The 22,202-nt window shown below is 38.5% G+C and overlaps 1 protein-coding gene across 6 annotated transcripts in view; it reads left to right on the top strand.

Moving 5' to 3' along the window:
* LOC127934877 (triple functional domain protein) overlaps nt 1-22,202 on the top strand; it is an 88,439-nt gene that overhangs the window by 42,741 nt on the left and 23,496 nt on the right. For all 6 annotated transcript variants that reach the window (XM_052532410.1, XM_052532406.1, XM_052532407.1 and 3 more), the window contains exons 6-26: nt 1,777-2,319; nt 2,905-3,027; nt 3,974-4,165; nt 5,575-5,706; nt 5,936-6,166; nt 7,434-7,556; nt 7,974-8,165; nt 8,559-8,728; nt 13,132-13,306; nt 13,836-14,031; nt 14,661-14,827; nt 14,972-15,091; nt 16,925-17,116; nt 17,256-17,405; nt 17,858-17,972; nt 19,849-19,964; nt 20,542-20,664; nt 20,755-20,949; nt 21,494-21,609; nt 21,725-21,791; nt 21,968-22,077. In XM_052532410.1, the coding sequence (XP_052388370.1) occupies nt 1,777-2,319; nt 2,905-3,027; nt 3,974-4,165; nt 5,575-5,706; nt 5,936-6,166; nt 7,434-7,556; nt 7,974-8,165; nt 8,559-8,728; nt 13,132-13,306; nt 13,836-14,031; nt 14,661-14,827; nt 14,972-15,091; nt 16,925-17,116; nt 17,256-17,405; nt 17,858-17,972; nt 19,849-19,964; nt 20,542-20,664; nt 20,755-20,949; nt 21,494-21,609; nt 21,725-21,791; nt 21,968-22,077 (3,548 nt within the window). The remainder of the gene's footprint in view (nt 1-1,776; nt 2,320-2,904; nt 3,028-3,973; nt 4,166-5,574; nt 5,707-5,935; nt 6,167-7,433; nt 7,557-7,973; nt 8,166-8,558; nt 8,729-13,131; nt 13,307-13,835; nt 14,032-14,660; nt 14,828-14,971; nt 15,092-16,924; nt 17,117-17,255; nt 17,406-17,857; nt 17,973-19,848; nt 19,965-20,541; nt 20,665-20,754; nt 20,950-21,493; nt 21,610-21,724; nt 21,792-21,967; nt 22,078-22,202) is intronic.

Below are 22,202 nucleotides of genomic sequence, written 5' to 3'. Positions count from 1 at the left end.
AATTCTAAATATTAATATATATTATAAGAGTATAAATATAATACGAACATAACATTGTATTAGAAAGTCTTGAAGGATGTGAGGTGTTCCTATGATTCTGCTTTTTGGATACTTTGGCCAATCACAGTTCAGCATACCGGTGTCATCTTCCCTTATTTGCCCTATTTGGCCGCTTTTGTGTGATATTGTGCCTGAATTACAGTGGGAGGATCTAAAGCACTCCCTGCCATCTGGTGGTCCGTGTAAGTCCAAACAAGTGTTGAGCAGAACACATGATGAAATGTTTCTGGTGGGCTGGGTCAAGGAATTTGTCATAGGAACGGCTGCATGCTCTCATCTCGCCCACTGCTCATGACATGATGCCACATTTCTCATAATCACCGAACAACAAATGAGCAGAAGGCAAAAGAAAGCAAATGCAGTCCATCACTCACATTATCCTCATTGCAGTTAATGGACTAATGGGCAGCGTGCTCATGTTGACGTGTGTCTGTGAAAGGCTGCAGATGCCTGTATGGCAGCAGGACTTGAATTGATGAATAGGTTTAGACTGCATTTAACTTGAATTCACAAGAGAGACCCACACCTCCGCTCTTTTCTCCTATTTCACGGCTTTGATGAAGCCCACTCGTGCACATTAGTTTTGTTTTTTCTGTCCTCCCATCTATTCATCTGTAGAACGAATAACACTATTTTTTTGTCCACTTAGAGCAGACTAACAAAATGTGTTCAAAAATAAATGAATGGAAGAGTGGAACTTTTCCCTCTTAATTTTGTTACCGAGTGAATTGATACACACTTGTGCTCACATCAGTATTATTAGCTAACTCTGAAATATAAAAAATATTGCTGAAATAAAATGTTTAAGCTACCTTCTCCATGTTTATTTTGTTGTTTTCTTTTTCAGTTATCGATGCAAATGCTGAAAACATTAACAAACAGGCTGATGACAGAGCATTTTACAGATTGTTTCTGATCCCTTTTTTCACAAAGGACGGAGTAAACCGTATCGTAGTATTCTCTTACAGAACGATTTTCTCAGCTGACGGACAATGAAAACATTTACAGCCAATCAGAATCCACTCGACTTTAAAGAGTTTCAGCAATTAATGTTGATGATGATGTAACTACAGCATGTGCTTTTAATAAAACAAAATTTTATTGTGTAATGATGTGGACCAGCATGAAATCTGATTGGTCAAAAAAACGTTAAACATCAGATATGTTCTGATTGGAAGTAGATGATTTGCCACAGTTTCACGTTCAGCATGAATTTGTTGCTAGACACTCAATGCATGCTTGGAGCATTGCGTAAGCCAAAGTTGATTATTTTAACAGTTTTACCAATTTTGTATATGCATATATATTTGTATAAAGATTTACATACAACCCGAGGCTGTTTCCTGCTTTGGGTGGTTCTGAGCTGGTTTTTGTTACTGCAGTGCTGGTGGTGATGATATCTCCCTTTCTGACGCCCTCAGGCTTCATGCTGGGAGTCTGTCTGTCTCTAGGTAGTTTGGACCTTAGGCAGTCCCAGAGTGCCTGTATGAAATTAGATTTGTGCCCCCGGTTAAAAATATCACTCCCGTCTTGCTGGTCATTAACAGATCCTGAAACGGCTGCATCAATTCACAATAGGAATTAGGGAATTGGAAGTCATATTGTGCATTCTAGTACTGTACATAATTGATTGTCATATTTCATCCATCTTTTTTCCTCTCTACCTTTGCTGTCCTTTTTCTGTTCCTTCCATTCCTCCATCACGCTCACCTTCAGACCACCATGGTTTCCCTGGAGGGCTTATCGAAGATGGTGGACCCATCCCAGTTGACCCCCGACTTTGAGGGCAGCCTGGACTACAACCATGAAGAGTGGATCGAGATCCGCGTGGCCTTCGAAGACTTCACGGGCAATGCACGGCACCTGCTCGCTCGCCTGGAGGAGATGCAAGAAACGGTCACGCGTAAAGACTTCCCACAGGACTTAGAGGGAGCCCAGCGCATGATAGAGGAGCATGCAGCGCTGAAGAAGAGGGTGATGAAGGCTCCCGTGGAGGAGGTGGACAATGAGGGCCAAAGGCTGCTGCAAAGGATTCAAAGCAGCGAGAGCTACGCTAACAGAACTGTGCCAGTGCCGCCAGGGCAGAGGGAAGGGCAGGGCCAACCCAATGCTGACACCCAGGGTCTGGTGCCCCGTATTTCAGCCCTTCTGGAGAAACTGCACAGCACCAGGCAGAACCTGCACCAGGCCTGGCACGTCCGCAAGCTGCAGTTGGATCAGTGTTTCCAACTCAGGCTTTTCGAGCAGGACGCGGAAAAGGTAGGATCCACACATGCTTACCCAAGAAACATAAAGCTGTTATGCTTTGCTTGTTAAGAATTATATATTGTATATTGTCAGGTTTCACTGTGTGTGCATTTTTACTGTATTTATGGAACGATGTTTTCCACCAGAAAAAAAATCTTGACTTTATCTTTCTTTTAGCATTTGAATTTAAATTATCTTAATTTATTAACTATTTATTATTTTGAATACATTTAAGTCATCCTGTGGCCCCCTTGGAAGTTTGTTGAGGCTCCCTAGTGGGCCACTGTCCCCTTGATTGAGAACCACTGCTCTAAATTGAAGCAAACCCTGTGTTTCTCACTAATTCGTCTCAATGTTTTTCATAGCGGGTGGAAGATTTGCATGTTGCTAGGAAACCAGCAGCTATTCTTTGCTCCTGAAAAACGGGTCATTTTTATGATTTTCTATTTTTATCCATTTCAGCTGTATTCATTACAATGCACATGCTGAAGCATGCTCCCCAAGGGATATCTTGCATTACAAGCACACACATGCATGCACTTAACCTGCTTCCAGTCAAATGCGTGCCTGATGTGTGTGATTGCTGTCTCTCTGCAGATGTTTGATTGGATCATGCACAACAAAGGGCTGTTTCTGGCTGGATACACTGAGATCGGAAACAACCACCCTCACGCCATGGAGCTGCAGACCCAGCACAACCACTTTGCCATGAACTGCATGGTAAGAAGATTTCAATTGAATTTTCACAAACAAGTACAAAAGTCACTACCTACATCCTGTTTCCTGTAATGCCCCCACAGCATAAACCTAAGCGCACACATCCATTTCTTTTACTGACTGACTAGACTAGGATTTTTCTTCCATTTAAGCTGTGTAATGCCGTAATGGTTTTCATTTTTTCAATGCAAGAGCGGATTATTTAGTAATGGTGACTCATCATATAATCAGAGATGGAGCATAGAGGATGATCCACCTAAGTGCTTCCTGTTTGGGTGGCTGCCCACCAGCTGTGGGCCCTGTTGGGGTGTTCTTTAAAAAGCCCCATTACTGTACAGAGAAGTATTGATCACTTCCTGTTTAAAGAGGCAGAAAGTGGGATGTAGGCAATTCTTCAGAAGTTTAATGGTAGCATTAATTTACTTTTTATGTTATAAGCCAATATACGGTATTTTCCAGAACTATGTGGTTAAAGGGATCATATGATGCTTCTTCAAAATATCATTATTTGGTGTAACAGAATATGTTGACATGCTTTAATGTTCAAAAAACACATTCGTTGTAAAATATTGTACATTATTGTAGGTCCTCTATGCCCCGCTTCTCTTAAACGTGTCGTTTTCTACAAAGTCCCGCCTTCCGACATGTGCAGTCTGCTCTGATTGGCCAACTGACCCAGTGATTTGTGATTGGCCGAACACCACAAGCACTCATCGGAAACAGTCTGTTCGAAAGCAGTTATTCAAAATGGGATATTGCGAAAGGACATACGTTTGAAATAATGTTGCATTTATAATAAAACTCTGGTTGATACCATGTAGCTGATAATTAGTTTTATGTTATAGACAACTCATTTCTATACTAGCTGTCTGAATAAATGAAAAATAAAACACTAGAAACTTAACGATCAATCATTTTGTGTTTTTGTATTTTTTTTTGTCTCCCGCAGAATGTTTATGTAAATATAAACCGCATCATGACGGTGGGGAACCGTCTGCTGGAGGCGGGCCACTATGCGTCCCAGCAGATCAAACAGATCTCAGGTCAGCTGGAGCAGGAGTGGAAAGCCTTTGCTGCTGCGCTGGACGAGAGGAGCGCCCTGCTGGAGATGTCTGCGACTTTCCACCAGAAATGCGACCAGGTAAGAGCTAACACTTGCAATATCTTCTCATAATGATAACTGACACCAATAAGGACTCCACAGAGAAATCACTGTATGTGTGATTTTTCCTAATTACTTCTGGTGCGAGAGAAAAGAGGAATGAATTTCACATGCTGTTAAAAGTGAGTGATCATCAGACTTTGGCTTTGATTTATTTAGAAGACCAGATAAAGCATGAGCAAGAAATTCAAAGACCAGTCTTAAGACGTAGTGGACTGCCTTCTAAGTTCATGAAACCTCATGAGTGGAAACTCGTAAGGCTTTAAATAGATGACAGCATCACATGCAAACTTGCAAAGCACTCTACACAGAATGGGTAATTGGTTTGAATGGAGTTTGACGGTAGCATGTTGCTAAGCTAACAGCACAATACTCAAATACTCATAAAATGCATAGAATACATAAATATTGAATGACGCAATTATAGTAAGCATATTATGTAAGGAAATTTAATAAGAGGTTGTTTTTAATCAATCCTTTTATTTGGATTGTCAATATTCACGGTGTCCTGAAAGTGAAATTACATTCTTTTGAAAATGTGGGAAACGCATGATATTTGAGAGACCGCAGTAAAGAGGACTTGTGAGGCTTTCTTTCCCTGATAAAATATTCCTCTCACACATGCAGTGTTTTCATTGAGATGCTATATCAACAACGATCTCTCTTCCAGAGATTTCTATTCCTTTAAGCATCATCACAACTGCCAATCACAAGGCAGACTGGTTCCGGCTGTCCTCATGCATGAGATTCTGTTTGAGGAAGTTAAGGAACCAGACCCCATTGTGCTCTTCATCTGTGAGGAAGAGTGAGATGAGATGAGATGAAAGACGATTTGATTTGAATTGACATTGAGTGCAGCATATGAAGCTCCTCTCTCACCATGTCCTGCATTTGCCCTTATTAGATTAAATTCATTCCATTTCTTTTGAGTTCTATATGGGCATAATATACTGGAATATTCAATCAGATATGCAGATATTGTACAACATTGTGATGAGAGTTATGAGATGTTCCATTTAGAACTTGGCTTTATTTTAAAGTGAATTTTTAAAGTGCATTCTGTTTTAAGGTCTCGGAATGAATTTTAAAGAATATTTGGGGGGAAATCTTGTTCTGAGGAGAAAATGATGTCAAGAAATCACTTTGTATGTCTAAGTACACTTTAGATTGAGAAAACAATCTTCCTCAGAGCTAGTGTAGAATGGTTACATAGCAAAGCTTTGAAAATTAAACCAAATAAGTAGGATTGGGTATTTTATTAAAGTAGATGCTCGATCGTGGATTTGGATGCTCCCACTGGTCTTTACAGAGCTGATATTATTATGAAGAGATGATATTATTGTAATGTGTAAGTGTGTGTGTGTGTGTGTGTGTGTGTCTTTCTACAGTATATGAGTAATGTGGACTCGTGGTGTAAAGCCTGCGGGGAGGTGGATCTGCCCTCTGAGCTACAGGACCTGGAAGACGCCATCCATCATCACCAAGGCTTGTATGAGCAGATCACCGCTGCCTACTCTGAGGTACAGAATTATGCATCTCGAAATTACTAAATTGAAAAACCGTTTAAGGGAACTGATCTCAAAGTAAATGGCACCAGCACATTATAGCAATTACAGGCACAGCTAAAGTGGCAATTTTAGGTTATTATAAAATATAGTGCTATTAAGAGTGTAGTGCATATAACAGTACAACTTAATTTAGTCTAATAGGTTTGTGCAATTTTTTTCTCATCATCCCGCTCGTTTCCAGGTGAGCCAAGATGGAAAAGGCTTATTGGACAAACTTCAGCGCCCCTTGACCCCTGGCAGCACTGATTCGCTGACGGCTTCTGCCAATTACTCCAAGGCGGTGCACCATGTTTTGGACATTATCCATGAGGTTCTGCATCACCAGAGGCAGCTGGAGAACATCTGGCAGCACCGTAAGGTCCGGCTGCACCAACGTCTGCAGCTGTGTGTATTCCAGCAAGACGTTCAGCAGGTAAAAGGCACACACATACACACATAGTACACATTCTCATTTACCTGAAAATACCCCACTAGATCCACGTGTGTGCTGGTGTGGTAGTGAGAACTGCACGTGGCTTTTCATAACACCCTTGGGGGACAATTTAAAAAGCATCAAGATGATACAGTGGGAGGAAATGATATGAGAGGGGACGACAAAAGAAAGGAAGTAGATTCTGCATGAATAGATGAAAAGACACCAAAGTAATTGTCTATAACATAACATTTCAGTAGTTAATATCAGTGAGATTTCCAGATTTTTGAAATTATTTTCATTATCATTTTGGTAATGCTTACAAAGTGATTTTTTTTACTTTATATTAAATAAATGAATTATAATGGCATGTATCCTCAAGTTTTTTACAAAAGTAATAAAGATTTCCCATGTAATTATTCAGTAATTAAAAATAAATAAATAATTCAAATCTCATAATAAAAATACATTCATTTTTCGAAAATAAAAATAATATAAAGATATAAAATACAAATATATATTTTTTAATTATATTAAAAAATATACTAAAATAAATATCAATAATTAAAAGAAATGAATTGATAAACAGTGAACAACAGGAAGACTAGTATAGTTCTTTCAATACTGACTTGGTACAGAAGTACTAGTACTTTTTATATCCCTCAGTGCACTGCAGTGTGCAGACTTTTTCTTTTTGAGATTTTCAAATTCATACTTCTGGGCAGGCTTTAGATTAGCATGTAATTACTGTTACCACTGCCTTTAATACAGGAGAGAAGACACCGCCGCAACATCTTGACTTCAATTCTCTGGGATTATAATTGTTTACACACAAACAGAAATAGTCATGCATAATTTAAAGTCAAGGATAAGCCGCTGCCATAATGTTAGACTAGGAATCTCTCTCTATTGTACAATGTGTTCAGAGGTTTAGGGCCAGTTTATTGGTGCAGAGATTGTGGTTTTCGACCGAGAGAATGCAGAACGGCTAATTCTGTGGCTGAGGGAGAGTGTTGCCATGGAAACCACTATTCAGGTGCTGGGGATGCAAAGAGAGGCAGAGAAGGGAGAGCTAGACTGTGAACGACACCTTGATGCAGATTCTTTTCTGTCTTGGACCCTGCAGTATCACCTGTCATTGTACCTCGATTTGACTCCCATTACTGTAAAAGTGATCTGACAGGACACATTCTCACCTAGAGCAGGGCTTTGTTCCACAAATTAATAAAAAAAAAATTCCCCTTGTGTGCATTGTGTGTGTGAGTAGGTTCTTGACTGGATTGAAAACCACGGTGAGGCGTTTCTCAGCAAACACACAGGAGTGGGGAAATCTCTGCACCGTGCTCGAGCCCTGCAGAAACGCCATGAAGACTTTGAGGAAGTCGCACAGGTTCACCACCTCTAAAATCTCCCCTTCCCCTCACGTTTTATTTGAGCAAGCTTCTCTGTATTCTTCCATGCATAAATAAGTCTAAAGCATAATTGAAAACTGACATCAGAAAACTGTGAACATAAATGATTAATATATTAAATAATTTTATTTTTAGGTCATGATCATGTAAAGTATAAAAATAATTTTTGGAATCAGATTAAGTAACCCAAATAGCATGAAATTAGTAAAACAGTGATATAACTAATCGCTGCTAGTAGTCTAGTCGACAGGATATTTTTAACCTTGTAAATGAATTTATTCAATTTTTTTCTGATTATTACTGGTACTTTTGGCAGAACTATTGTATTGAACTATAGGCAACTAGTCAGTGCCTATCATCACAGTCATTGACCATATGTGTCTCCTCTTTATCAGAACACATACACAAATGCTGATAAATTGCTTGAAGCTGCGGAGCAGTTGGCTCAGACAGGCGAGTGTGACCCAGAGGAGATCTATCAGGCCGCCCATCAGCTGGAGGACCGCATCCAGGACTTTGTAAGGCGTGTGGAGCAGCGAAAAGTCTTGCTAGACATGTCAGTGGCTTTCCACACTCATGTTAAGGAGGTAAGTACTAGGGATGGTTAAGTAGTTTAGTCTAAAAACATAAAAAAAATAGTAGTTGCATTTAGGTTTGAATCGAAATGCAACCTCTCAGGACAGTTTCAGCATATGTTAAACTGTCCGCATAGTAAAATCCTCTCAGAAAAGCTGAATTCTTTTTCAAATTCATGTCTTCAAAACACTTCTGGAGAGCATCTTCGCATCATCCATCAAAGCACCGCTTTAGTTACAAATAGTTTTCGTCTTTACGCAAGAACCGGATACATTAACACTCAATATCAGATCATTAGAAACTAAATTAAATACGAGATGAATGTGCAAATGAGCTATAGAGAATTATCTAGAGCTTTCTGAGCAAAGTATAAAGTGATTAAAGCATGTGTCTGTTGCAAATAGCTGTGGACGTGGCTGGAGGAGTTGCAGAAGGAGTTGTTGGACGATGTGTATGCCGAGTCGGTGGAGGCCGTTCAGGACCTGATCAAGCGTTTCGGGCAGCAGCAGCAGACCACACTGCAGTTCACTGTAAATGTCATTAAAGAGGGAGAGGATCTCATTCAACAACTCAGGTGCACAATCTTCTCATCTGTCCTTCTCTTTCATGTCTCCTCCTGCAACGAATCCTTGAAATTGCTTTCTTGTTTCGGCGTGTTTGATTCCAGTGAAGTGTCGGATTAGTGTGAAACCCGTCTTTTTTAATCTTAGCACACCACTAGGAAGCCTAGAGTAAAAGACCGGGTTCCACCAAATAATACACAGACAATAAATTAACTCTTTCTGTTGCGGCATCTTCAGCAGTTCCAGTGTAGCTCCACTTAGAAACAAATCAGTCAAAAATGCCCAGATATCAGTCAAACAACTAATTTCTTGAAGGACTTTCATTGTAAATATTAAAGCTACACATTTAGGACATTGTTTTTGTTGTAATAATGTTACCAAAATTTTTAATTAGATATATTTACGACCAATTAGTCTTTAAGTAATAGAATAATCCTTAATGGAATTGCTAAGTGGAATCAGAATTCTGTTCAGCAGTGTTTTTCTACTCGAGCAAACCATTAGCCGTTCTCACTTGAGCAAACCTTTGGATGGTTCAAGCACACATTTGTCCCCATCCATCTGCCAGCATCCACTTTGCATTTGGAGAGCGGTACTCTCTTTACATTACTGTAACTCGTTGAGTGACTGTGCAGCTGTGCTTGTGTTAACACTCGGTCACATGTATAATCTGCATGTGGGAACGGCTGCAGCAGCAGAGTAACGTGAGGGATGAGTTTCAGTAAAGACAGATGCTTCAACAGAGAGTTAAGCAGGCGAAGGAGAAGGAGAGAGCACCAGAGGCTGTTTGGAGTGGAGTCTCTCAGCCCCCTCAGGGCAAACTGACTGCTCCGCTTCCAGTCCATCTCACGTGTTCAGCTCTGCCACATTTCATCAGTACAACTCTGAATCCCTGACTACCAGCACTACTGCAGTGGGCTACTGCACAACACTGCAGAATAACAAGATATTCAGGGCTTATGGAATGATTTGATGCATCCCATATGACTTATCTTTATTACATAATACGTGTAATTTTATAATTATGGATTTAGAGTTTTGAGGAAACCTTTAACATGTTTGGACATGTTAAAGGTGGTTTAAACATTGGACACCAAAAAGAAAAGATGTTTATATAATTTTATATTTCATTAATTATATTAAATCAAATGTACATTTTATTAAATATTCTATTTTTATCGTATATATGGAATTATATGATATTACTACTAATTTCATATAAAAACTGGTGCAATCAGTTGATCATAAAAAATTATAATTAAGTAATATTCTGACAAATAAACATAATTTTTTTTTATGTAATTGCAATTATTTCAGATTATCAACATGTCACTTAATTAGATTTAATTTCAATAATTGACATACACCAGTTATTAAAATAATAATGTATAATAAAAAATAATAATTATACATATATATTAGGGGTGTAACGGTTCACAAAATTCACGGTTCGGTTCGATACGATACACTGATGTCACGGTTCGGTTCGGTTCGATACGTTTTAGATACAGCAAAATGTAAAAACATCTCAACTTTTCAGAATGCCGCAAGCGCACCGCGGGTCATGTGACAAGAACCAACCAATCAGCTTCATCCTTTCCCGTAACAAGGTTGAGAGCTCAGCCAAGATGAAGGAACAGCTGATCATAGTTGTATATGGATTGCAATTTTGAAATAAATTTAGTAGCAGAGCTACTGCAAGCGATTTTTAGAGCTGCAAATCCATTTATCCTTCGCTGAAATTTCCGCGTCTCATGGAGAGAGCACGTCATTGTTGCTTAGCAAAGACAGACGCCTCATGAGCGCTTCTGCCCGAGCGCTTTGGAAAGGAGGAGAAAGACGTGCTTAGCGTTTTCCACGCGTTTTTAGGAGCGATATGTGAACGGCCCCTAAGGCGCTCGCTCACTCAGCACGCGCTGAAGGCTCGTTGCAAAATGTCGAATGCATTTAACAGACCAGAAATATAAGATCCTAAAATAACCAACAGGTCTGGTGTTTGGGTTGGATTCCCTGTAAGCTATAGTTTCTAAATGCTGCAGGGATAGTTTGCTGCGTGCATGTTTCTCCTTTTTTTCGTCTTTTCCCAGATAGTACTGACGCATATATCCCAGATATTCCCGCTGGTGTTTTTTTTTTTTTTTTTTGTATTCCCGCTGGTGTACCCTGTCATGTTGCAGATGCGACATACCGTTGTTTTTTTATCCACCACTCTCTTGCCATCACCATTATAGCTTAAAGGGAATCCAAAGTGCACCCAAACACCAGACCTGTTGGTTATTGGAGGATCTTCTCATTTCTAGTCTGTTAAACGCATTGGCTATTTTGCAACGAGCCTTCAGCGCGTACTGAGTGAGCGAGCGCCTGCTGAGTAGCCTAACATAAACATATAAGATGGTGTTTTTTTCTTCTTCGGGAGTGTCAGGGGCGTTGCCTGTTACGTTGTTTGGGTTATTGGGCTACCTTGTTGAACGCATATCATTATATTTCTATCTCTCTCTTTTTTTTTTTTTTTTCCAAATATAATTAATTACTCCAACGAACCGTTCGGTATACATAATGCGTACCGCGTACCGAACCGAAAGCGTCGTACCGAACGGTTCAATACGAATACGCGTATCGTTACACCCCTAATATATATGTGTGTGTGTGTGTGTGTGTGTTTATATTTGTGTGTGTGTATATATGTTTATAAATATATATATATATATATATATATATATATATATATATATATATATATATATATATATATATATATATATATATATATATATATATATGTATAAACGTATAATAGTATTATGAAATATAATTTACAATGTAATAGCAATAGTATAATTTATATTATATGAATTATAATTAATATTATTATAATTTTGTATAAAACAGAATAAAGGAATATTTACAAAATATGATGTTTAACTTATAACTTATAAACCTGTAAGCATTGAAAAGGGGCTAATTGCAATTAATTGTATATATTGTATTGTTTTATGTTTTATATATGAAATTATAACACATTGCATATATTCAGTTGTTTTGTTTTTTGTATAATAACTGGTGCAGGATTTATTTTTTTGAGAGGAAAGCAGATTATGACATGGCTTAATTCTCTTCCTCCTCCGCTTGCAAATTGGTCTCTCTACGCATTTGAGTTTGAGGATGGCTATCCCTGCATGTGCACTTTCTCTCTCTCTCTCTCTCGCTCCATTATTCTCTCTTCCTCTAGTGTCTTACATAATCCTGCTTTCATAACCGCCCAGTTAATTATGCAGAGGTAATACTTAAACCCCTAGAGCCCAGAGGTACAAACAGAAAGGTCCCGAGCTCACACCAACACAGAATGCCCACACCGCAGAGACATTACGCACTAACACAACTCACACACAGGAGATATCAGGATCTCAGCCTCGCACTCAGTTACTCACATTACAGACGGAAGACTGTCATCATAGTATCTGCGTCTAATCTAATCTCCAAACTCTTGTTGTGTTGAGGTTGCGGCTCGGTGATGAAAGTGTTAATTATTCTGTTATTCCGTATGAAGTCCAAGCCTTGCAGTATGATAAAAGCACATCACCATGGGAACAGACTCTCCGCAGCAAGCCAGCATTGTAGCATCAATTAAAGCAAGGGCCTTTATTACCCCGATAACTGTGATTTTACTTTATTATGCCATTAGTTTTTAATAAAGTTTAGTCAGAGTTAACCCGCTTGTAACCTTTGTGATGGGTCTTTCTTCTGTCCCTTATTACAGACTAATTGAAACTGGTTTTCTTACCCCAGCCTCCACTCTTTTGTACAATTCTTACTAAAGCTCTTCCTTATAATTAACCTTTTTAATGAAATAGGATAATGTTGCATATTTCACATGATATCTTTCCAATGGGCTTGTAATCCTCTCTCCCCTTCGCACATAATGCTTTTAGGACCATATAATTTCACATTTTTAATGAATTTTTAATCTCATTAGTGCTGGCTTTTTATTTTATTACATTTATATTTCAAGCCTAAAGTCACAGCCTCTTTCAGGCCCCAATAGTGTCCGTTTTTTTTATTTGTTTTAGGTTCAGTATTCTGCTGATCATTTTCTTCTATCCCTCGGAGGTTAGAGCTGCACAATGAAGCAAAAGTTGGCTTTTAAACCGCATTAGCCCCTTCTCTACCAGCAGTGTGCCAGAATCCATTCCACAAAATGCTAAAAATTGATTGTGGATGTGACAGAAAATAACTATTTACTGTAATTTACATTCTATTTGCCATTTGAAAACTTTTTAGTAAATCAGCAAAAAAATGGATGCATGGAACCTTAAGACATTATTGTAAGCAGTAAACATGTTTCTTCCTGTAGCTCGTGCACACGCCGGAACAAATGAACCTTTAGTGTAACGGCTCTTGCTCTGTCTTCCTGCAGAGATTCGGCCATCTCCAGCAATAAGACCCCTCACAACAGCTCCATCAACCACATCGAGAGCGTCCTGCAGCAGCTGGACGAGGCTCAGGCTCAGATGGAGGAGCTCTTCCAGGAGAGGAAGATCAAACTGGAGCTTTTCCTGCAGCTCAGGATCTTTGAGAGGGATGCCATTGATGTGAGTTCACTGTGTCCTTGATCAAGTCTCTGTGGGGGGGCAGTGTGAGTTTTATGAAATTAATTAATTGGAAATGGAAATTCTGTCATAATTTACTCACCCCCTTGTCATTCCATATGATTTTCTTTCGTGGATGTTTAAATCCCTATTCATTTTTTCTGTTTCACAGAAGAAAAGTCTGACGGGTTTGGAAATAATGAGAGTAAATAAATGCAGGGTCCTCATTTTGAGTGTACTGTGTTTTAAACTAGGGCACTATTCCCATCAGCGCTCAGTTTGTGACTCCCTGATGTATAATAGGATTTACTAGCAATTAATAAGAAGAAGGGTGATCTGCACCCAAAAGTGATTACTCCCTCTTTCCTGTTTGCACACTTACAGAAGCACACACAGTTTAGAAAGTGATGGAAGAAGTTACACACACATTGCCCTTAACATATAAGAGCAAGTCAGGACAGGTCACTTTGTTTCTTATCTTCAGTAATAATGACTCTCAGACTGCGCTCATATGTTGTATCTTATTTTCCAGATTATCTCAGATCTCGACTCCTGGAACGAGGAGCTGTCACAGCAGATGAATGACTTCGACACAGAAGATCTGACGCTAGCTGAACAGAGACTGCAGCACCACGCTGATAAAGCCCTGACCATGAACAACCTGGCCTTCCACGTCATCCACCAGGGCCAGGAACTGCTGCAGTACGTCAACGAGGTGCAGGCGTCTGGTGAGTCAAACATGCCACTAGAGGCTTTTTAGTATTTATACATAAGAGCTGTTTGCACTTCAGGTACAAATTTGGGTTACTAAATCTTTTCTTTGAAAAGAAATTAATACTTTAATTAATTCAGCAAGGACATGTAACATTTATTGAAGGCATTTATAATGTTACAAAACATTTTAATTTCATATAAATGGTGTTCTTTTGAACTTTACATTCATTAAAGAATCATGAAAAGAATGTTTCACATTTTCCACAAAATATTCAGCAGCACGACTTGATATTGATATTAATAGGAAATGCTGCTTGAACACAAAATCATTATGTTAGAATGATTTCTGAAGGATCATGTGACACTGAAGACTGGGGTAATGGTGACTAAAAAAATCTGCTTTACCATCACTGGAATAAATTACAGTTTAAAATATATTCAAATAAAAAAGTGATTTTTATATTGTAATAATATTTAGCAATATTACTCTTTATATACTTTTTTTTTTTACTTTTACAGTTTTGATTAGATTCAGCAACTTCTTTTAACTTCAGCTGTCCTATAACAAGACTTTTCATTCCAGCAGTTTCATGACTATTATGGAATAACATGAGAGCTGAAATTTTTTTCCCATGTTTCCCAGGTGTCGAGTTGCTGTGTGACCGTGATGTGGACATGGCCACCCGTGTACATGATCTGCTGGAGTTTCTACACGAGAAACAACAAGAGCTGGATGTGGCCGCAGAGCAGCACCGCAGACACCTGGAGCAGTGTGTGCAACTGCGCCACCTGCAGGCAGAGGTCAAACAGGTAATGCACAAGCTACAGTAGTTCAGAAAGGAATACTAGCTTACTGCATACTGCTGAGTATATACTTTATACTGCCGGCTGTTTTTGCATATGTTATATTACACTGCACTGATTTGGGTTTGCTGATCTCTTCACTTGGTGTAGGTTCTGGGTTGGATCCGTAATGGCGAGTCAATGCTGAATGCAGGTCTGATTACGGCCAGTTCACTTCAAGAAGCCGAGCAGCTGCAGAGAGAGCATGAGCAGTTCCAGCATGCTATCGAGGTTAGTGCTCCTCATATTCAGGTTCAGACCTATTCATTCTTAAACTTTTCACCTCCCATTTTCCTCTTTTTCACCATTTCCTTGACTGTTTCTTACAATGGACTCATTACTGTAATTGTAATAGCAAAAACCATTATCGTCAACATGTATTAGCGCTCAAATGCCCCCACATATTCATACAGATGTTTCTTCATCTAAGGGCACTTTTTGACCTGTGGGCTGCAAACGAAAACTCAGTTTTCACTCCATTACTCTACATTACTTTATAATTTGTCCACTAATAATGGCCAACAATTTCTGTTTTTCTACACCAACACGTCATTACCACCACGCGACAATGTATGTACAGTATTATTTAACAGCATTCTTTGGTGTAAATATTTTACACATTTCTGAAATAGAAGGACTGACTCTTGCTAAGGCTAATTTCATCCCTAGCATTTATACAATTAAAATATATTAAAAAAAATTTTTTTATAATTTGACAAAATTGTGGCTTGATTGGAAGTTAAACATGACAAAGAGATTCTGTGATATTTTAAGTGATTTTAACGTTTTTCTTTTTCTTTTTCTTTCACTGCTTTCACTCATACTATTGTGTCTTCATAAGTCCACAAACTCTTTTTCTTAGGTATATTATATGTCACTATACACCACAAATGAGGGATGGTTGTAAATTATGTAAAATAAATAAATTGTTTATTTCACTCTTTGTTTGGATTGTCATATTTTGTAACTGTAAAATGTATATATATATATTTTACTACTTTCTATAATTTTCATAGTTTTCATTTTTTGGGGGGGGGTCTGGAACAATAGTTAAACAAAATCTATACACTATCCTTCAAAAGTTTGCCAATAGTATGATTTTTTTTGAAAGAAATGAATATGTTTATGCAACAAGGACACATTAAAGTCAATAAAAAATTTGAGTAGAAAATTTCTATTTCAAATAAATGCTTTTGAACTTTATATTCACTAGAGAATCCTGAAAAAAAGTATCATGGTTTCCATAAAAATATCAAGCAGCTGTTTTCATCATGTGACACTGAAGAATGGAGCAATGGCTGCTGAAAATCCAGCTTTGCCATCACAGTAATAAATTACATTTTAACATATAATAAAATAGAAACATTTTCAAATGTTTTTGCTTTATTTTTTATTTAAAAAATGTAGCCATTTTTAAAAGTCCTACTGACCCCATGCTTTTATAAATCGTAATAATAACTGCCAAGTTTCCATGAGAGATTTAATGTGACCTTAATATACAACGTTAAATCTTATTTAAGTAAAATCAGCCACATGAAGCTGAAGTTGTAGTAGAAGAAACACACGCACACAGCAACATGAAACCTCATAATGTCTGAACATATTGATTGACGCTTTAGTCGGCCGTTTATCTGCATCGGGAGCTCACAGAGGATCCTGACATGCCCTGAGCTCCTGCACACACAGTCTCTTTGCTCTCCACTTCCCCTCCTTTAATGAAGAACCAGGATAACATCAGATCCGCCGTCACTGTATCGCTTTTGGGAAACCAGAAGGCACAAAACTGCCTATCAAAGGAGCATTCTCATTTCCTCCTACCTTTAGACTCCCGTTCTTGCGCTTTCAGTACTGAATACTGAGGGATGCTCTGTTTCTCGAGATAGCATCTGTAAACCACACTTAGTGGACGAATAATGAACTATCAGTCGTATCTCACTGTCTGTTGTCTGAAGTCATCTGACTCCTGCCCCTCTATCTTTCTTTAATCTTTATTCATTCAGGCCTGCCGTTTCAGTCCTTGTCTTTGTGTGTTTCATCTGACATGTTTTCTCTTTCTCTCAATAGAAAACCCATCAGAGCGCCCTACAGGTCCAGCAGAAAGCCGAGGCCCTGCTGCAGGCTAATCACTACGACATGGACATGATCCGAGACTGCGCCGAGAACGTGGCCTCCCACTGGCAGCAGCTCATGCTGAAGATGGAAGACCGGCTCAAGCTGGTCAACGCATCCGTGGCCTTCTACAAGACCTCCGAACAGGTCTGTAGAAGGGTTTGTGTGACTGATAATCTGTGCATTTGAGCATAGATTGAACATCATTCATTGACCAGTCCGCATCCAGGTCTTTTATAATTCATACTGTAATTGACGGCTCATCTCTCTGTCTATGCTGCTGTAGGTGTGCAGTGTGTTGGAGAGTCTGGAGCAGGAGTACAAGCGTGAGGAGGACTGGTGCGGTGGAGTAGACAAACTTGGGCCCAACTGTGAAACCGACCACGTCAGTCCCATGATCAGCAAGCATCTGGAGCAGAAAGAGGCCTTCCTCAAGGTAACTTATCCAAAACCAAAGGCCACATCCTTCTTTTGGGCCAGATCAGTTCAAATTCATTCTGACTGAAGTCAGGCAGTCAGTAAAACAAACAGAAGGTATCAAGATACTTAAGACAGAATGCAAAAAGCACTGAATGAAGTAGATATTCACCTACGAAGAGAAGGATACTTTTTCAGAGGTAACTTTGAGAAGATTCGGCTGCAGCTGTGTCATGTGAATAAGGCATTTTTCAGGCGTTTTCCCATGCAAGTTATTTTGTCGCTGTTTAAAACGTAAAAAAAAAAAAAAAGGTAGTTTGGACTAAAGGATCTGAAGTCTTACAGAACTGTGTTTACATGGAAGTTAGACATACTCTAGCAAAATTCAAACTTCTCTTTTTAGCACATATTGAAATGAAGCGTTGTTTTGACAGTGTTTGGTTAATTCCTCTTTTGCACTCTGTGTTTCAGGCATGCACCTTGGCTAGACGGAATGCCGACGTGTTCCTAAAATACATGCACAGAAACAGTGTCAACATGCCGGGGATGCTGAGTCACGTCAAAGCACCAGAGCAGCAGGTCAAAAGTGAGTTTTGGCCCACCGTTCTGTCAAAACAGATAATCCATCCGAAATACTGCATAAAGGTTAATGTACAGTCTGACTCTGTATTATCCTGCTTATGAATCAGCTATGTACTGAATATATTACCGTAATAAATGGACAGGATATATTGATTTTGTTCACTTATTTTGTGAGAAGTTCGAGGCCGTGAAGTGAAGAGACATCACTGGATAGCAGTCAGTTATACAGTTTACCAGACATTATGCAAAAATGTATGAACTGTAGAATACCACAGCTGACCATTCAGAATCGATCCTTCCAGAGAGACGTATAATAAACACATGGTGCGCCTCATATGTCCCTGTAGTATTTCAAATCCTGTTCCACTTTTCAAACCACAAGGCTACAGATGCTGCCTCTCTGCATGTTTTCCTCTTATTTACCAGTCTTCCCTCCGCTGGCTCTCTGGGGATATGACAAATCACAGCCTGTCTTCCCCACAGGGGTTGAGATCCAGTGCTTGTTGATATTCTGTTTTTTTCTTTCTTTCCGTGAGCCATCTAAACTAGCCCTGGTCTGCCATCTAATGGCAGTGGAGTGTGCTGCACCCTCACTTGAGTTTTTAGCGGCTGGCCCACTTTGGCCCACTTTAGCCCAGTTTAGAATGTGTGCAGTGTTAATGTGGCCCTGTTCTGTTCTGAGTGTGCTTACAATGACTCAGATAAGGAAACCGTAAATGGGTCAGGCCTCCGCTGTACAGAGAGGGAAGCTTACTGCAAAATGGTAACAGCATTACTCCACTGGGGCTTGTCACTTTACCTTCATGCTTCACACACACACACACACAAATCAATGTAAAGTGCATTTGCTTGTATAACTGCTTTATCTTTAGTGCTGTTTATTTAACATTAATTTAGTCAAATGAATTAATGTTTAATTATGTACATGTAATTATCAAATAATAACATATCATAATAAAAATACTACTGTTAATAACGGATTTTCCATAGGACTGTCAAATTCAAATAAGTAAAAGTTTGTTTATGTAATTTATGTTTGTATTCAAATATATATGAATACAGGCATAAATATGCATAAATGTGTATAACAAATGTATTAAACATATACATGCATGTCTTATACAAACACATTATTACTTTGGATGCAATTGATTGCGATTAATCGGTTTGACAGCCCAAATTTTCCTACATTTAGAAAAATTAGATCATTTATTACACATTTAATTGAAATGAATTACCTTTTAAATTAACATTAATCTAAAATGATGCATTAATTTAAATATGCATTATTTTTATTAAATAATAGTAATAAGTTATTTTCCTATCATCAAATCAATTCAAGCAAAAGCCATTCAAGCTTCAATGAACCATTCATTATTACATTCGATAAATTAAGTTTTATGTAAAAGTATTTTAATAATAGATCGAATTAAATTTTATATAATACAATAATAATATTTTTATATAATAACAATATATTGTTTATTTCTCTACTTATTTTTATTGCTTGAAATGCACGGATGGTAGAATAATAATAATGATGATAGTATTGTTTTTTTATCTTGCCATCAGTGCAATTTAAACAATAAACAATATAATTCAAGAAATAAACAATAAAAAATAACTTATAAAACAACTCTTTGTCATGTATAATCAGTGATTTGCACATGTTCCATAATTTTTTTTGAATTATCTTAATCTTGTTGTGTGTATCCACTCATTTCTACTGATTGAGAGCACTAGTTAAAAAACATATATTGAATATGATTGGCATGATTTCAGTGGCTTACCCTAGTGGTTCAAGATCTGGGCTGGTGTTTAAATGTTATTTCAGAACTGCGGTGTACATCATGGTTAAGAATGATTGTGTAATTTTCTAGATATCCTGAATGAGTTGCTGCAAAGGGAGAACCGGGTCCTGCATTTCTGGACCATGAGGAAGAGACGGCTGGACCAGTGTCAGCAGTATGTGGTGTTTGAACGCAGTGCCAAACAGGTTTGATGTCCCTCTCTTCCTCCATCTGTTCCTTTGATGACTGATTATTCACTTTTTCTTGGCCCAAGGCTGAGACTGACAGACTCATGACTCACTGCCATGGCTCTAATTAAACCGCACAGAGACATTATAATTAAGTCATTTACCTTTTGCATCCTCTGTTTTTATGAGGAAGTGCGAGTCTTCATATGCCATAGCTTGTCTTCTCAGTCATGAGAATGTTGTTTAAAAACAATGTTTCTCATCTAGGTTTCATTTAGGAGCTGGATTATACATCTAGACATCAAATAAACTGACACAAGTGGAAAAAGTCAAGCAAAACGAAACATTGAAATTAATCAGTATTTCTTTATACTGCATAGGGAAACTGAAATCTTTTTTTTTTTTTTTTTTTTACGTGAGTGTTTTGTTTTGGACATTTGTGCAATAGAGCTATAGAGTTTGCTTAGAGAATGGCATTAATAATTAATATATGGAAAAGGCCTATTGATTAAAATACCACACCCATGCACATGTATATGTTCAGTTGTGTTTTGCACTATCACACTATTTTAAAGTGTTTCTTCTCTCTGTCCAGGCTCTGGAGTGGATCCATGACACCGGTGAGTTCTATCTGTCCACACACACCTCCACTGGCTCCAGCATCCACCACACACAGGAGCTTCTGAAGGAGCACGAGGACTTCCACATCACAGCCAGGGTACAACTGCACCACAGCCCAGACAATCACCCGGGCTGCACCTTTTCACTCTGCAGTTCCCTAAAGCTCTTTCTCTTCCTGTGTCCCCAGCAAACCAAAGAGCGGGTGAAGCTGCTGATACAGTTAGCGGATGGTTTCTGTGATAAGGGTCACGCCCATGCCGCAGAGATTAAGAAATGGGTCACGGCCGTGGACAAACGCTATCGAGACTTCTCCCTCCGCATGGACAAGTATCGCACGTCTCTAGAGAAAGCCCTCGGCATCTCCACAGACTCAAACAAAGCAGTATGTGTTTTCTTGCTCATAACAGTGTGATATCTGATCATTCCAGCGTTTCTCATGAGTTCACGTGGTTTAGAGTCATATTCTGTACAAACAGTTTGTGCTTTTGCCAGCAGGCTGTCAGCAGATTATATAAGATGAATATTTACAAAATGCATTAGCATCAATCGTTTTTACATACTCTTAATATTTCAAGTAAGTCTTCTCAAAGGATTGTTCTACAAGATTTACAGCTATAAGAATATTCCTGTATGTAATCAGCATATTCAGAATACATTAAAACTTATTTCCTCTCTTCTATTGTCTTCTAGAAACACTTGAGGTGCAAGTTTTTGCTCTTGTTTTAATTGCAGCTGTACACAATAAATGAATAAACCATTATCGTTCTTGTCCATAACAATGACGCAAAAGTACGCAATTAATAGCAGATTATTATTAGTTTTATTTCTGCTATCAGAATATTTTTGTGCATGTAATCATAATCAGTGGGAAGAGTCCTGGAAAAGTTAGCAGTCTGCGAGAATAACAAGTTGTTTTTAACTTCCAGAGTAAAGACCTGCAGTTGGACATCATCCCAGCCAGTGCTCCAGGGTCAGAGGTCAAACTCCGAGATGCTGCCCACGAGCTTAACGAAGAGAAGCGCAAGTCTGCCCGCAGGAAGGAGTATGTCTTATTTACTGTTACTCATTGACTAAAGGGTCACTGAAATATTCAAACTAATTCTTGGTCTTTTAGACTTTTCTGATATAATGATTTTTTGTCTTTTCCATTTTTATAGCTTCATCATGGCTGAGCTGATCCAGACCGAAAAAGCGTATGTACGAGACTTGAGAGAGTGCATGGATGTGAGTATTTTATTTTATATTATTAATGCGTTTTGGCTCAGTCATTAAAAAAAAAGGTTTTATTTGGATCTTTCGTCCAGAATTATGGAAGGTTCAAAGCAAATCACGATAAAATCATCTTACATAAGACTATAATGTAAATAAATCTGTAATTTGAATCTTTTCCTCTCATCCAGACATATCTGTGGGAGATGACCAGTGGCGTGGAGGAAATCCCGCCAGGGATCGTTAATAAAGAGCATATCATTTTTGGTAACATGCAGGACCTCTACGAGTTCCATCACAAGTGAGTTCATGCAAATGCTTTAAGCCTCGTCCCTTTTTTTTAAGAATAAATCCTCCCATCCAACATCCAATGAATTAGTTTCATGTTCTCTGTAAGTGACTCATATATATCACTCTCTCTTTTTT

This window comes from Carassius gibelio, chromosome A19 (assembly GCF_023724105.1).
Source record: "Carassius gibelio isolate Cgi1373 ecotype wild population from Czech Republic chromosome A19, carGib1.2-hapl.c, whole genome shotgun sequence".
Classification (NCBI taxonomy): Eukaryota; Metazoa; Chordata; class Actinopteri; order Cypriniformes; family Cyprinidae; genus Carassius; species Carassius gibelio.
This window is presented reverse-complemented; position numbering and strand designations above follow the sequence as displayed.